The 15,540-nt window shown below is 39.5% G+C and overlaps 1 protein-coding gene across 1 annotated transcript in view; it reads right to left on the bottom strand.

Moving 5' to 3' along the window:
- Positions 1–3: 3 nt before the first annotated feature.
- ABI3BP (ABI family member 3 binding protein) overlaps positions 4–15,540 on the bottom strand; it is a 137,158-nt gene continuing 121,621 nt past the window's right edge. Inside the window, exons 53-57 of the mRNA XM_036406819.1 lie at positions 9,889–9,968; positions 8,434–8,463; positions 7,289–7,450; positions 3,434–3,547; positions 4–1,338 (exon numbers count right to left, since the gene is read on the bottom strand). Coding sequence (XP_036262712.1) covers positions 1,223–1,338; positions 3,434–3,547; positions 7,289–7,450; positions 8,434–8,463; positions 9,889–9,968 — 502 coding nt within the window. The 3' untranslated portion in view covers positions 4–1,222. The remainder of the gene's footprint in view (positions 1,339–3,433; positions 3,548–7,288; positions 7,451–8,433; positions 8,464–9,888; positions 9,969–15,540) is intronic.

Genomic DNA, 15,540 nt, shown 5'->3' with positions numbered 1-15,540 from the left:
CACTTGATTAAAAAATATTTTATTAGGCGTACAGTGTACCTGCAATGTACTTTATAAGGTATTTTCTATAAATGACTACTATATAGATCTGGTAGTTCCTGTTCATATTTTTTCAATACATTAGTAAGGTAATGAATAACACCTTTAAAAAAACCTACATCTCTTTATTTAGTTCATAAATGTTCAAGCAGTACAACAAGTAGCTTTGGGAGAGGTTTTAATCAAAATAACTGTAAAGCAGTTTTGAAGTTCAGTTATCAGTATTTCCCCTTTGTCCCCAATGAAAACTGTTTTAAACCAGAATTTTTCTTTTAAAATAAAATAAACCTGATCATGCTGTAATAACTAGTTTATTCTTTTTCCTCTTTCATTTGTCTTTCCAAGTCCCCTTGCACAGTTTGGCTTTTGAACCAATAAATGTCATACTTTGAAAACGACATTTTCTTGAAAAACCCCAGCTGTGGAGGCCAGCTTTGTTTTTTCATTCCATGTACATATGTACCTGTCCACTTCAATTACAGAACACTAACCCTCCCTGCCAGCCACTGCCAGGCTCTGACTCCAAAGTGACAGGCTGAACATGGTTTGACTGGGGCTGAAACATTTGAAAACAAACATGGAAGAAAACTCCACTGAACTTTATCATTTAAAGCTGCACAAACAGCAACCTACCTCAGCATTATGGCAGGAGCATAAACTGTTTGAACGTGTAAGGAGAAAGTGCTTCAAGTTTACTGGCTGCAGGATATTAAAAATTATAGGATCTTTTCTATAATTTATGACTGGGAGATGTTACAGATGGATTAGGATGGGTAACTTATGGCACTTGCATTACAGGACCAGTGAATATTTAAAACTAACGCACATTGCATTCCATAATCAACTCTGGCATATCTGTGCCTTAAACATTTATTACAACACTGTGATAAATAATATACACACTGTATCTTTTAAAATACCATATAAACCATACCTCAAGAATAGGGAGCCAGCTTCCCTATGCATTATCCTACAACATGTCCCTAGCCTGTGTTTCTTTTTTAAATTCTAAAAACAAATTTGTAACACTGGATAACTACAGTAAGCGGCCTACACTATTACACAATTAACGCAGTATTGGCATTAGACTGGTACAAGCCTCGCGCGTTGGCCAACCCTGTAAGCGTTGCCTTCCTGCAGCCTGCGCTGGGCAGTGGGGCCTTGGCACCCTCTTCGTGTGGCATCACCACTTGCCAGGTATCGATGTGCCACACTCGTACCAGCGCACGTAGTTAATCTGAGTCTCCCCGCCTATCTTCCCAAATTTGACAGGTTCCTGACGAACTGCCCTGAAAAACCCTGGAACAGAGAAGAGAATTTTGTTGGCACGAAGCTCTCAGGACAGTACCGTGCTTTGGTTCCCTGAGAAGTCTGTAACCAACAATTCAGTGTGTGGCTGAAATAGTCACCAAGCCTTTAACCCACCTGCCACAAGCAGAGCTGTTTGCTGCCCCTACATCCACTAGCACTCTGCAATTTGCCCACCCAACTCAAAGCAAAAGTACTTGGGATGGCAGCACAGAGGTGAAGCGTGCCTCCCTGGAGATCCCAGCACCCTGCTGTGGGTGGGGGTGGCTGGGCCCAGCCTGTACTCCCTCCGTCCCCCCTCTGGCTGTTCTGGGCTCTTGGAACAGGAGGCAGCTCTGCATTGCAAAGTGACAGTGACAAATAGTCCCCACTGTGCAGCCTTGCACTGCAGTGAGCCTTAATAAAACCCGGCCACTGGGGAAAGTTCACAGCATCGCCCCATCCAAATCATCCTCCTGCTTTCACTCTGGTGCTTTTGACAACACATTTGCTTCCCATTCAAACAATTAACATTAGGTAAAGAATTACAGTGAGGAACTGGGGCTCCATCTAACCTGACCATAAGGAATCTATGTGTGGCTGGAGCCACACACACACAAAAAATACTGAGATGGCATCAGCTGTGATTGTCTCACAGCACTTCGGGTCAAATATACACACTGTGTCTTTTAAAACACCATATAAACCATACCTCAAGAATAGGGAGCCAGCTTTCCTATACATTATCCTATAACATCCCTAGCCTGTGGTTTTTTTCATGCTGATTCTCACAGCACTTCAGGTCAAATATGTGAAGTTATTTCAGAAATCAATCTGCTGCAGGTAGAACAATTGGTCTATTGGTTTGTTCAGTTCATTTGCTAGAAATACAAGCTACTGAAAAGGTGAAGTCTTTTGTTTTCGTCTTTTGTTGTTTATTTTGGCCTAAAAATGATCATAGTTCATTAATTCACTCAAATCCAGTTGCTGAAATCAAATTGGTTATAAGTGTATTTTAAACTGAGGTAGCAAGCTTGTTAGGTAAAAGGTTTTTCAAATATTCAAATATTTTTAAAAGTGTGAATCTGGTACAACTGAGAAGTTTGCTGTCCTGGCAATGCAAATTGGATTCTGACCATCTCTTACGCAAAATATCATTTTGGATGGGCAGCACTGACTGGGAAGGGAAAAGCAAAAACCTCTTTAGAAGAAACACACAAAACACATAAACAAACACCCTTCAGACCAGTTCAATAACTTTGTTTTTGGAAAAACTTGTGAAAGACTTAGGAACTTCACATTCATCTCCCACACCTACCTTGACGCGTATCTGGACTCGTGGGGTGTTTTGTAAGGAAGGTTTGGTCAACACGCTGATATTGTACTGAAAGCTGTTATGCTGTTTTCCTCAGTGAAATGTTCCATGACATGCTCAGCACGCGTGCACGTACCAGCACAGCCTGAGTTCTTACCCCACAAGGAACAGAACACCTCACCCTGGCACTGCTGCCAGCAGCAAGGCAGGACTTCAGCTGAGAGAAGTACAAATTTCTTATACCTCAGCAATGGATACAAAATAGCCAGGCAGGTCACGGCTGTGTTTAGCACATCCAGTGCCATGGCCACTTAGACCAGACTGGAATTTTGGGCACCCTTTTGCAATCAGCGCACACAGAATTACTGCAGCATGAATTATATTTTCCAGCCATAAATTTTCAGTTTCTCATTAGTACCAAACAAGGTATTTAATGCCCAACTGATTATGTACTGTGCTTTAAATCAACCTTGCTAGTTTGAACACACCACTTAATACCTCTGCAAACTCAAATTTGTGGTTGGGTTTAAATAAGTAATACCAACTGTGAATAATTTGTAGGGCTGTTTTAAACAGGAGAGAGGCTGTTTGCTACCTAACAGAACCCAAGTCATAACTGTCTTAATAAGTCATCATTCACTGTCAAAGAACTTCTTGACCCTCTTCTGCCTGCATAGCTGGCAGCTCCTTTCATGGCCCACCCCAGCAGCGGGCATTGAATCCACTGGCAGGAAATGGAAACAAACAAAGGAATTGCCCAGGTTTGCTACAGATACAGGTCTTGGGAATTACCATCTTTGACTGGCAGATCTTCTTGCTGTCCTGTCCTTCCATCTAAGAATGAGTCTACAAATTGGCAGTGATCTTCTCCATGGCCCCTCTGGTCTCCTATGTTATAAAATTTTCCTGAAAGCAAAGAAGCAGCGGAGTTAGTGAAAGCTATTTCCAAAAACTACCAGAGGCAATGGGCTGTGCTCTTTTCTCTGTGGGGAAGCCAAGGTGAATGCTATGATTCTTTTCCTCTCAGGACCTGTAGCTGTAATTTGAACATGACATGCAGGCTCCAAGTGCTCAAGGCCAAGACCCCACTCCTGGCCAAAATCTATGCCTGGACATAATTTTTCCCTCTCCCAACATTTCATACAGTATGGGAAATCCTGTTACTACCAAGAACATCATCAAAAAGCAAGTTTTGGTAGTGATTTGAATGGAAGGCAGGTCTGGTTCCCTGTCAGGAAGCCCCCAGTACCTTCAGAGATGTTTTTACAGACCACCTCCTAACATAGCCAAGGCCTGTTTTATAAATCATCATATTTTTACAACATGTATGTGCAAGTGATAGCCCTTAACATATAGATGACCTCAGAGACTAAGTACTTATCCAGAGCATGGAGTGTGCCCATCTAATTGCTTGCAGGATTGCTTAATAGGACACTTGACTGCAACTGAGTAGAAATCAACGTCTCAAGTGTCCCATGTAGCATGTGCTGACCTTAGAGACTGTGATTATCCTGTTAACAGGCACAGTGAAGAAGCTTTGACAGATGTTTTTACTTGCTGATTTGATTTGCAAGACATTAGTAAAATTCAGTTCAGAAGATGGAGGAGAGCATGCTATGTTCTCTTCCCAAACCTGGGACGGACAGCTTTGTAGATAAACTTACCATTCTTTCTAATCTTCTTTCACAGCACTTAGTTCTCAATATGTTCAACCTTTGGTTGAGATATTGAAAGGAAAGGTGAGAGAATTTAGAAAAAGGCTCAGGGTGGAGGTATAAGCTAGGTAGAAAGTCCAGTTACTCATTAGATACTAGGTGTTCTGGAGCCTTGAATCCATGCCAGTCTGGCCATTTGAGAGGTGCTGGGGTGGGTTATAATACTGCTCCCAAAGAGCAATTAATAAAAAAAAGCAGCCTACCAACAAACTCCAATGTTTTTGTGATCTGAGCAATACCTTGCCAAAATTTCTCACCTCCAGTTGATGGCCTCTGTGCATGTGGTTCTTCTCTAGCTTTACAAAATTATTTATTGCTATCTAGCTTTGGCTGCAAACATGTTTTTTTCCGTAGGAGAACTGGTCAGAGGGAGTTCCTCTCAGCAAATTTTTGCTCTGAAATTAAGAACATTCAGGCTGCCCAAAAAAGCCTTTTTTTTTTCCACAGCTGTTGAAGGTCACACATAGAATTTATTTTTTTCCTTCCCTCAATAAATACTTATTTTTAGGTGGCCTGCTTTTCTGGAATGCCTACAGTGACTGCTCTGGAGGACTGTTAAATGAGGTCAGCAGTAGATGCTGGTTTATGGAACAGTCCTGGCATGTGTAAAGGAGAGATCAGTTTTTCTCCATAAGAGAGAGAATAAGCCAGATATTTTAATGGCTAACACCAGAACAGTAACTTGCAGATACACACATATTCTTCTGGCCCACAGCTTAACCTATGCATAACTCAAACAATTGGTCTTCATAAATTAGCAGCATTCTCACTGACTATTACATTCTTACTGCCCAATTATTTCTGTAATGAAAGAACACACTTAAAACCATTCAGCTAACAAATAACTGGTTTTCTGCTTTGGGAATAGCAATTCTAGCACAAAGTCAGTTTTTTTCCCCAGTGTTCCCTTGTGGGTGGCCTTACAATCTTACATACAAACTTTGTTTTATACATTATAAATTCCACAGCACTAGAAGAATAAATTCATGCTAAAAAACAGCATGCAAAAGAGGCAGTTGCTGCCTGCCTTATACAATGGCATGTGGACAGAGCACCCCAGTTTCCAGGCAATTACACTGCTTCCACAGCACAGCTTTGGAAGGTTTTTCAGTGTCCAGTGGAATTCAGAGCTCAGTGCACACCTGGTGCAGCTGGCTGGTGCTTGCAGGGGCTCTTCCTGGCCTTGGGGACACGGCCAGGCGAGGTGACCCTGAGACACATCAGAGCAGAGCTTGGCTTCAAACAGGGAAACTTCCCACTCACACAGAGGCCTCACTTAGCAAACGGGGCAAAAGCAGCTCTCCTTCTACATAAATATTTCACTTTTAAATATTGTGACAACTGGTTAGCACTGGTTGTAACAATTCAAGTGCAAGAACCATGCTTAGCAAGTATAATGAATACAGTGTGTCTATCTCATCTTTTTCCAAGGAGGTTAAACTGACACCCTTCCAGCAAGAACAAAAACAATCTAATGAAAATAGGAAAATGGGCTCCTGATATTAAACTTTTCAGATTGGGGTTGCTTTCACTGCAGTGTTAATTCACTTGATTTAGGGCTGTAGTCTAGTCCTGCTAGATTAGCACTGCTATTTCCTCTGCTGGCTGGTTTTGGGACACATCATGCCTCATTGCCAGTGCTTGTCATTTGATCACAGCTGGTTAGTACAGCAACAGTTGAATGAATGATACATCTGTTCAAAACATTCTCTTTTATTCACAAAATATCTAAGATATTATTTACATATGGAATATTGTACTGACTATTAATGACAAGGCTTTCCTTCCTTTTCTGCTCATCAGAGAACGGTGCCGGATGCAAGGCACGGAAGCTTAAAATTATGGCACCATGGGCTGCCCTACACTCCCTTGCTCTTTTCCTTCCATATTCTTTTCATGAAGCCCAGAGCCCTGCTCCTGTGAGGTGCTGAGCTCAGAGATGGGGCAACTTTAGGTTATGAAAATGGATTCTTCCAGCCACAGTCTTGCCCTAGCTAATTCAATGGGATATGTTGAACACACTTGCCTGACTTGCACTCAAAAGGCTTTCCCACACATCTTTGTGTGCTCAGATGCCATGCTAATGCCATTGTCGCAGAGCTGTCTGTGATAAGAGATTTCACACAGAAGAGAGCCAGGAGCTTGGGATGCATTATAAGAAGTTAACATATTTAATGTAGCAGATACAGCTTGGACAAGCTGCATGAGACAAAAGATCTCCCATCAACTAACTGAAAAACACTTCTCAAAGGTTGTTTTCCCTGCATGTGTCACCTGATTCAGGTCTTAAAGACATCACACTCAACTGGCCTTAAAACACTGAACAAAACTTGAGAATGTGTAAGGCCAGGAAGTTTCCCTTAGTAATAAAATATAATTTGAGGAAAACAAAAAGGTGGGGAGAAAAGATCATAAGCAAAAATGGGGAATGTGAAAACAAAATAAAAATGTCAATGCAAGTGGGTAAAACCTGTTGACTAGAGTTAAAGTCATGTATTTATAAGCCTCTCAGTAATGAAGTAACCAGATGTTTACTGAAAGAAGTGGAAATGACAGGTGTAATCCTGGTATAAAATGAGGTCCTGATCCTCTAATTAATAATTCTAATTAATAATTATTCTCTAATTAATAATTGAACACCAGTTTGGTTGTTCTGATCTTTATTTGTTTTCTGTATGATCCCCAGTATATAAACAGTTACTTAAAAGCAGATGATCACCACAGAGAGGCTCCTCTGGAGTCTAAAAACTCAGTATCAAACATGTCAATGGTTACTGAGCACAAGCAGATTACTGTTTATGATTAATCTGTGAACTAAATCAAATTTGATCACACTTCAGCAGAGCTCATCTTGTTAAACTTCTTATTTCAGAAACCATAATATCTTTCAGGAATGCAAAATATGGACAGCACTGATTTGAATGTTTCTTACCTGTAAGTGAATCACTGAGGTATATCTTGTATCTCAAAGAATTGCACAGCTGCACACCCACAAACTTCTTATACCAAGTCCTCTTTACATATTGTTTGCCTTTGCATTCTGAGTATGTGTCTGAATTGAATGGGATTTCAGTCCAGATTGCATCTTTCCCCACTGCAGGAGAAGAAAAAAAGAGGCTGAAGTATGATGCTGCATACAAAATTACACACAACAAATGCATTTGAAAAACTAGAATTAGAAACTTTCATGAAGCAGAATGTACCATGACACCTGCATTTTGCACACGAGAAATATTTCAGGGAAGCACCAAAGTACGCAGGTACAATTGGTGCTGTGAACTCCTCCTGCTGTCCTCTGGTGCAGGTTTGGAATAGGTTCATTCTAGGACCTTGTTAGGGGGACAATGTTTGTACTGGAAATACTCTTATTTATGAAGTGTGTGATACAGTCACCATTCTTCAGTGCGTTCAAGCCAAGACAATCAACTTGCAGCAAACTGTGATCTAACAAAAAATACATATAAAAATGAAGTGCCATTAATTATGTGGAGAAAAATGGTTCCACGGTGTTTGTCAAAGTGAAAGTGATGACTATTACAAATACAAAAAGCAGCCCAATTTGCTCGAATGATCTCAGCTCTTCTTCAAAAGCTCAGTTCACCTTCCATCAAGGACAGGAAGAGTCTTGTAAGTGCCTAAGGCAGAGCTAGATCAAATCTTCTGAAGCAGAAAATTTTCCTAAAACACTAAGACAGATAAATAGAATCCTCCAAGTTGTGCTCTGTTAACTCACTTAAAAATGTGGAGTAGCTTATTCATTTTGCAGAGCTTTCTTTGCTTTAATGACAAGGTTGAGAAAATATGAGGCTGTCCTTGGCTCATTTGTGTACATTGGTTTGAAGCCATCCCAGCTGCCATGGGAGCTCCACATCACGTTGATTGCCTTATGCTCAGGTAAACAAACAGCCTTGCATGAATTCCTTGGCAGGGGCATGGGTGGAAGGAGGGAAATTGTGTGTGAATACTGTTTGATTCTGTAACTCATCCAGCTGGTGCAGCAGAACCACCCTCCTTGTAAAATTCTGCTATCTCATTTCTGAAAAAACTGCTGATCAGATTTATGTATAAAACACTTACTTGAAATTGGCTCACTCACTCTTGGGTCCGCTGGGGGAAGAAAACAAACATTCAATCAGACACTGTAAAATGAACGTTTCCAATAATTCTATGGAAAAGCATTGGTAAGTGATTTTTTACAGCTGATGTAAGCTGTAATTTGTGAAACAGAAAGAGTTTTGGAAGTGAAGTTAACTTTTGTATTAAATTAAATTAGAAGAAATATATTTCTTGTATGAAACTCCAGTATCAATGAGCTTTTAATAATTTTACTTATGGGACAACACCAGCCAAGCAGAGCTCTAGTAAAAACAAGAGTTTAAACCTGTAACCAGTTGTACCGTGTCTTATTAAAATTTTAATTTCAAAACCTAAATAATAAAAAGGGCACATCTGTAATACTTGCCACAAAAAACTTGGCTTTGAAAGCCCAAATGTGAGAAATGGATGTGTGCAATTAAGAAAAAACAAAACTGCATGCTTTATTTGTCCAAACTAAATAGGAGACAGAACATAAGCCTTGTCATTCATGAAAATTGCACTTGGCGCAAATGTTTTTTCACTTTTAACAATCTAGAATTACAAAGAGTGTATTCAGAGGTTTTAAATATGTGTGGCATAGTCTGCACTCCTCCCTGAGTAATCCTTTGCTCAGCCAAAATTCTCATCCATCAGTGACAGCACTAGTTGAGGACTATTAAATTATTACACCGGTCTCTAAACACAGATTGAGAAAGTCCCTGTCAAAAGGCTAAATCCATTTTGTGTTTTATGTGGTCTCTCAGTACTACCAAGCAATAAACACTTCTGCAGAAAAGATGGTATCTTGCTTGCCTAAAGTCAACAAGTCAGCAAGAATAGGCAGAACAAAAGCTCTCTGATTCTCACCTCTGAGTCAGAGAGAACTTCACCTGGGAACCAAGCCAGTGGCCAAAACAGGCTTGTATACACCTCTTTAAGAGTTTCACTGGAGAGTAAACAGGATGGAAGGGGACCTACTGGGACACTGACTTTTCACAACAGCTCTTTCTCAATCCTTATTTCAGCCAAACAACATCACTGTTCGCAGCAGCCTTATTGAACAGGTAGCAAAAACACCTATGAACACACCAGCCCAAAAAAACCCCTAATGTTCCCCATCCAGAAGTTGTTAATGTGTTGGATAGACGCAAAAAGGTCAGGAATATAAATCTTAAATGACTGAGCCCTCTCTAAGGATGAAGTAATTTTCTTTGCAATGAATACCAGACAAGGTTCCTCTGTTTTTTTCTCTTGCAGTCTGTCCATCTTACATCCCCCCACAACACAGTCCTGATCCCAGGCTGACTTTCCATGCATGGTGGTAGAAAGCCAATCAGGAGACAGTAAAGAGCAGAACTGAATGCACAAAATGACGTGAGAGGGTCTTTCATGCATCCCACAAACGTGGGTACTAAAGGTGCTGTACATGGTGGTCTGATCTTTGGAAGTTCTTACCTGATTCAGTACTGAATGACACAACATTGCTACTTGGACCTTCACCAAGGGGGTTCCTGGGTTTCACGTGGAATTCATAACTGGGGAATAAAATAGAAGAGATGAAAATTTTGCAAACTAAGCATTCTTGAATAGTCTGGAGCAAGCAAGCAACAGACACATTGGGGCTACTCGCCTTCTGGAGAACAAAAAAGCCCAATTTCTTGCCACAAAACCACTGAGACATTTTTTGTCCTAGCTGTGTAAGATCTGAACTGAACACAAAATTAACCAGTCCTTTTGATAATTCATTGCACACATACTATTAATATTTGATTTAATTCAACACTGACTTGTCTGTCTCCTCTCACACAACAGTTTCAGTTCTGGCAAAGGGAGCAAGTTCAGATAAGGTCTGAGGCAACCTGATAAGTAGAGACTGAGTAAAGGGCATTGCTATTTATTTGTACTTTTTGCTTTTTTAAGAACACAAACCTCCAATTCAATGCCTGTCAGGCCCACCCACAGTGACAGACAGGACCAGTAGCGAAACACAGGGCAAATCTTCCAGGACAGGAGCTCAGCCAAGGCAAAGATCCAATTTCTTGAATGTATGTTAATAATAAGTATTTGAAGCAATGACAAGACACTGTGCAGAGTCACTTTTGCATGTGTTTTTACTGATGTGGCACAACATTGGCCTGTGCTGTAGTGATCTCATGATCCCTTTTCATCACTGTGTTGGGAACCAAATACAGTGCTGTGAAAACAACATGACTGAAGAAAAAAATCCAAACCAGACTCCTTTTCTTAAGCCTCCTCCACCTCTGAGTGCTTGATTAGCAGTGGAAGTGCCATGTGCACAGGGACATCTCCCATACTCTAAGCACATGCATGGTAAATCTGTCCTAACAGAAAGGTTCTCTTTGTCAGTGACAGGCAGCCGCAGGACACGAGACAAAGGGACTGTAGGCCTGGAAAACAGGCCCCAAATAAAGGGTACTTTTGCTGTAAACACATAAAAAATGGGAGTCCCAGAAGTGGGCAACTAAACCTTCAGCTCTTGACTTGAGAAGGATCATTTACCCATGGTAATTTTGGTAGCTTGTGACTGTAACGTAGCATTGTAACATATTGCTGGAACCATTTCCAAACAGCAATTTTCTAAAGAAAGAAAACCCCCATACCACACTCTGCACAGTTGGAAATTTGTAAACTCCATTTCCAGCTCCCCAGAAGAATAATTCAATCCAAACTTTGGATTACCTTTCATTCCTCCTTGGCTCCCACAAAACCTGAGCTAATTAACCTCAGTGGAGTATTCATGTAGAATCCAGCAACTGTTTTCCATCCACTGTACTTCTAAGACAATATTTAACTTTAAAATTGCTTACTTAAGCAATTGCCTTTATTTCTAGGGTTTTCTTTTCTTTTTGAGGGAAATACTTATATAGACTGGCGTGCTGAACAGATGCATTGTGGAAATTCATGGATATTTCTAAGAGAAACATGGGCTTGTTTTGAGCTGAAAAAATCTATTTGGAGAAATCTTGACATTTATTTAAACATGCTGAAAGAGAATTTGGAACTACCCATATTACCCCACAGTAGGAGGGAGACATTAACTAAATAATCAATTTAATAAATTTATAAATCTTCATTCTCAACTTCAAATTGCTTAAACAAAGACATGCTTTTTAAAATAGGACGTGAGTAGTTAGTATTCACATTGTCCATGTGGTACAGTAACTTTTTTGGTCAAGAAGTATTCTTATCTGGTAGGAAATGTCATAATATAGAGAACTGTAGCAAAGGAGTCGGAGATTCTTTCTGAAGAATCACTGAAGCATAAAGATATCCTAATATGTTGGGTATGGGTTGGTTCCTAATATGTTAAAGTAATAGCCAGATGATGCATTTTTTTTAAAATGTAGAAATTAATCCATACCTAGAGATAAAAGACTGCAAAGAAGTTTTCCTGCTTCCTTCACAGGAGGAACACCTGATCTAAAGCTATTATTGTAATAATGATCATCAAGATGATGATTGCTTTATGGGCAGTTTATGGTTTGATCTCATGGGTGATAATTAACTGGTTTTGTCCCTTTGTATGTATTTTTGCTGATTTTTGAACAAATTTATTTTTCTCATTAGTTGATATTCTCTACTTTGGGCTGCATTAGGCAATATTCTTCATAGGAATCAGTCCTGTTCCCAAAAATCTTTAGTCTATGAACTTGGACTCATCAATTCTCTAATTCCAAAGAGAAAAAAACAAGGTTATTTTCCAAGCACTGTTTTTCATATTGTGGTTTAGAGATCACTAGGTTCTCTGCAAAAGACCAAACCACAGCTTGGAAAATAAAGGCAAAATTTAAATAAAGAACTACAATCTACAGATAGAGATTTCAGCCTATATAAACATATAAAGAAAATTGGAGAAAAGAAAAATAATAAAGAAATGTCCAAAGTTTAGCTCAGTCAATTAGGGAAACCTCTTAGTAATAATGTTAAAAGGAAATTTTAGAAACTAAAATACATGCAGTTCTACAGTTCTGTGGTATGTGTATTTACAAGCATCACAGGCTTCTTTCCTCTGCCAATTTCAATCCTAAAACAATACCAGTGGCTTCCAGAGTACAAAAATAACAAACAAGCACTTTTGGGGATGAAGAGAATTAGTTAGTTGACAGAACATTGGGAAGGAGAGGAAGGAAATGCCAGACTGGGATCACAATATGACATAGTTTACTGTATTTTTAAAGCTATACTGTGGCTGTTTTAATAGAAGACAATCTAAACTCTTCCTTTTTTTTGTGTAAGGTGAAAGATCTGAAAAAATATTATTAAAATGGCAAAAAAAGTGTACCATCTGCTTTGTTATGCACTCCTATAGAAACCATAAAGAAGGGGGAAAATGCTCAGAGTTTCAAGAAGAGTGTGCATCAAAATTAATAGAATCCATGTCTGCTGTTTAATTAAATTTACCTAACGAGTGTGACGGTATTCACAGGGGTCCAAGGATGAGAGAAGAGATGAGGATCTGACTCCATGTTTCAGCAGACTTGATTTATTATTTTATGATATATATTATATTAAAACTATACTAAAAGAATAGAAGAAAGGATTTCATCAGAAGGCTAGCTAAGAATAGAAAAGGAAGGAATGAATAACAAAGGCTTGTGTCTCAGACAGAGTCCAAGCCAGCTGACTGTGATTGGCCATTAATTAGAAACAACCACATGAGACCAATCACAGATCCACCTGTTGCATTCCACAGCAGCAGATAACCATTGTTTACATTTTGTTCCTGAGGCCTCTCAGCTTCTCAGGAGGAAAACTCTTAAGAAAGATTTTTCAGAAAATATCAGAGCTACAAAGGAGTCTATATTCCATCATTATATCTGCCTGCCTAGTATACTAACAACTAGCTGTCCTATGTAAGCAGCAATCTAATGCCTCACGCCTTTAACGTCTATAAGATTGCTATCCTAGAAACTTTTGGAGACCAGGCCTTCCAAATCCTCCCGAACTGTGTGAGACAGTAAAAGTCCTTGTGCAGATTAAATGGATTTGACTTGCAGTAATTACTACCTGGAATGAATTTTTCCACCACAGGAAATCACTATACCACATGGAACTCTGGCAAATGCAGCTGCTCCTGCATTTTTCAAATCATGCAGAAGGACAAGACTGAAGATTGCAGAACTGAAAATAGGTGAAGAGAGATTTTCACCACAATAGGAGAACTGGAGCAGCTGAGTACAGTCCTGGGACTTTAGGTCTATTTCTGGGGAGATGCTGGTGTTGGATGGCAATTGTGCAGGGCTCTGTGCACAGAGCTCCTCTGTGTCTGCAGACTGTGCTTGGATGGCAGTGTGACCAGGAAACAAAGGAGGAAAGAGAGAGAGAGAGAAAGAGAGAAAGAACTGCTATGCTTGTTTGAGGAATCTTTCTCCTAACAAAGTTGGAAGAAAGGCTAAGAAAAATGAGAAATGCTTATCCATGAACTGTGATATCAACAGCAGTTTAGTACAAGATCTGTTAGTTTTTTTATAAAACAAATAGAAACCTCCAGCATTTTTCTGCCACTTTCTGAATTTTGCTGCACTGAAGCTTTCTTTATAGTTTCTATCTCTTGACCCTTGCTGTTAACAAAAGCTAAACTCTCTGCATGGACAGAGGTTTTCTTGGGTTTTTCCTTGTACGTGATCAGAACATTTGGGTGCTAACTACAATAAAAACCAATATTAGATAAAGGCGATAGCAGCCTTAGGACACAATCAAACCCAAAAATCCAGCAGAAACCACTCAAAACATTTTTAAAAAGAAGAAGAGTATATTTGAAATCACCAAAATAATTAATGAGGAAGCAGATCTGTACCTAATAGGAAGCTATACAAAACTGTGGAATGCAAGTATCACAAGTTTTTTTTTTTCTTATTAATACTCTTTTTCTACAGCAGTAGGCTGGTGGGACACGTCCTCCAATGGCTACTCAAACTTCCCTAGAGCTATTTGTGACAAGTCTTAATATTTTTCTTTACTACCTTCCAATTACTGCCATCACAAACGTGCATGAGAACAGTTTTCAGCAGTCTTCAGGCTCTTTTTTGAAGGCTTGTATAGAAATCTGGGCTGTAGAACTTCCTGGACACTATGGTCTGTGCTATGGGCTACACTGCCCTTAAACAAACCACCAGAATGAAAGAGAAAATGTACACTGACCAAAAAAAAAGGGTTTCAAGATAGGGCAGGGATACAGAAATAAGAACTACATATTTTGGCAGAGAAACCAGCAGAAATAACAAAAAATCTCATTGGGAAAAAAACCCAAACAACATCTGCATTTAATATTTTAGGCTAGGAAAGTCCATGAAAAAACCCCAGATCAGTGAATCCAATTTTTTTCCAAGGAGAATATGCAGAGGAACACCATTATTACTACAGAAGAGATGGAATTAAGACAACAAAAACCACAGTAAGCCCATTTCTCTCTCAGGCCTCTCACTGTTTATTGCAAACAAGAAGCTCAAGGAGGAAAATACTGAAAATCATAGATAATAACCTTATCTTGACTCACATATGGAAGATCTTGCTTGACTATTAACATAGGAGAAATTGCTGCAATGCTTTCTTATGAAATTTTAATGTAAAACAAGGAAAGAGCAGAGTCCTGGGTATGCCAGTGGTACTCCCACTGGTAGTTCCAATGTAGCAGCCTTTTAGGAAAACTCAGGAACAGGAGACTTGTATGACAACTTAGATGGAATATTGCAGGTCTCATTCCTCAAATGGCTCCTTGGAAGTTAGACTGTAACTACTTTGACCAAAACGATCAGTCTTGCAGTTTGACTCTTTTCCAAGTGGAATAAACACTACATTTCTCACTATAAGAATCATGGAATTTCCATGTGGAGGATGAAAAATTGTTAGTTCATACTAGTGCATTTGTTTCTCTCATTTTTTTTTTTTTTGCTAAGATAGAAATGACATTTGCATTAACACACTAAGCCACCTCTGCCTGCATTAAAGAAACTGGGGGAAACTGAGATCTACAAGACCAGAAACTGCCCCTAAGGTCCAATTTTACAATAAATAATATGTGTTGTAAGACACCTATGAAGGTGACCTGGTCCAGGCCCCTTTTCAGCTGCTTTGAGCTCAGGGTTC

The sequence above is a fragment of the Molothrus ater genome, chromosome 2 (assembly GCF_012460135.2).
Source record: "Molothrus ater isolate BHLD 08-10-18 breed brown headed cowbird chromosome 2, BPBGC_Mater_1.1, whole genome shotgun sequence".
Taxonomy (NCBI): Eukaryota; Metazoa; Chordata; class Aves; order Passeriformes; family Icteridae; genus Molothrus; species Molothrus ater.
Note: the sequence above shows the minus strand (reverse complement) of the source record. Positions and strands in the feature narration are given on the sequence as shown.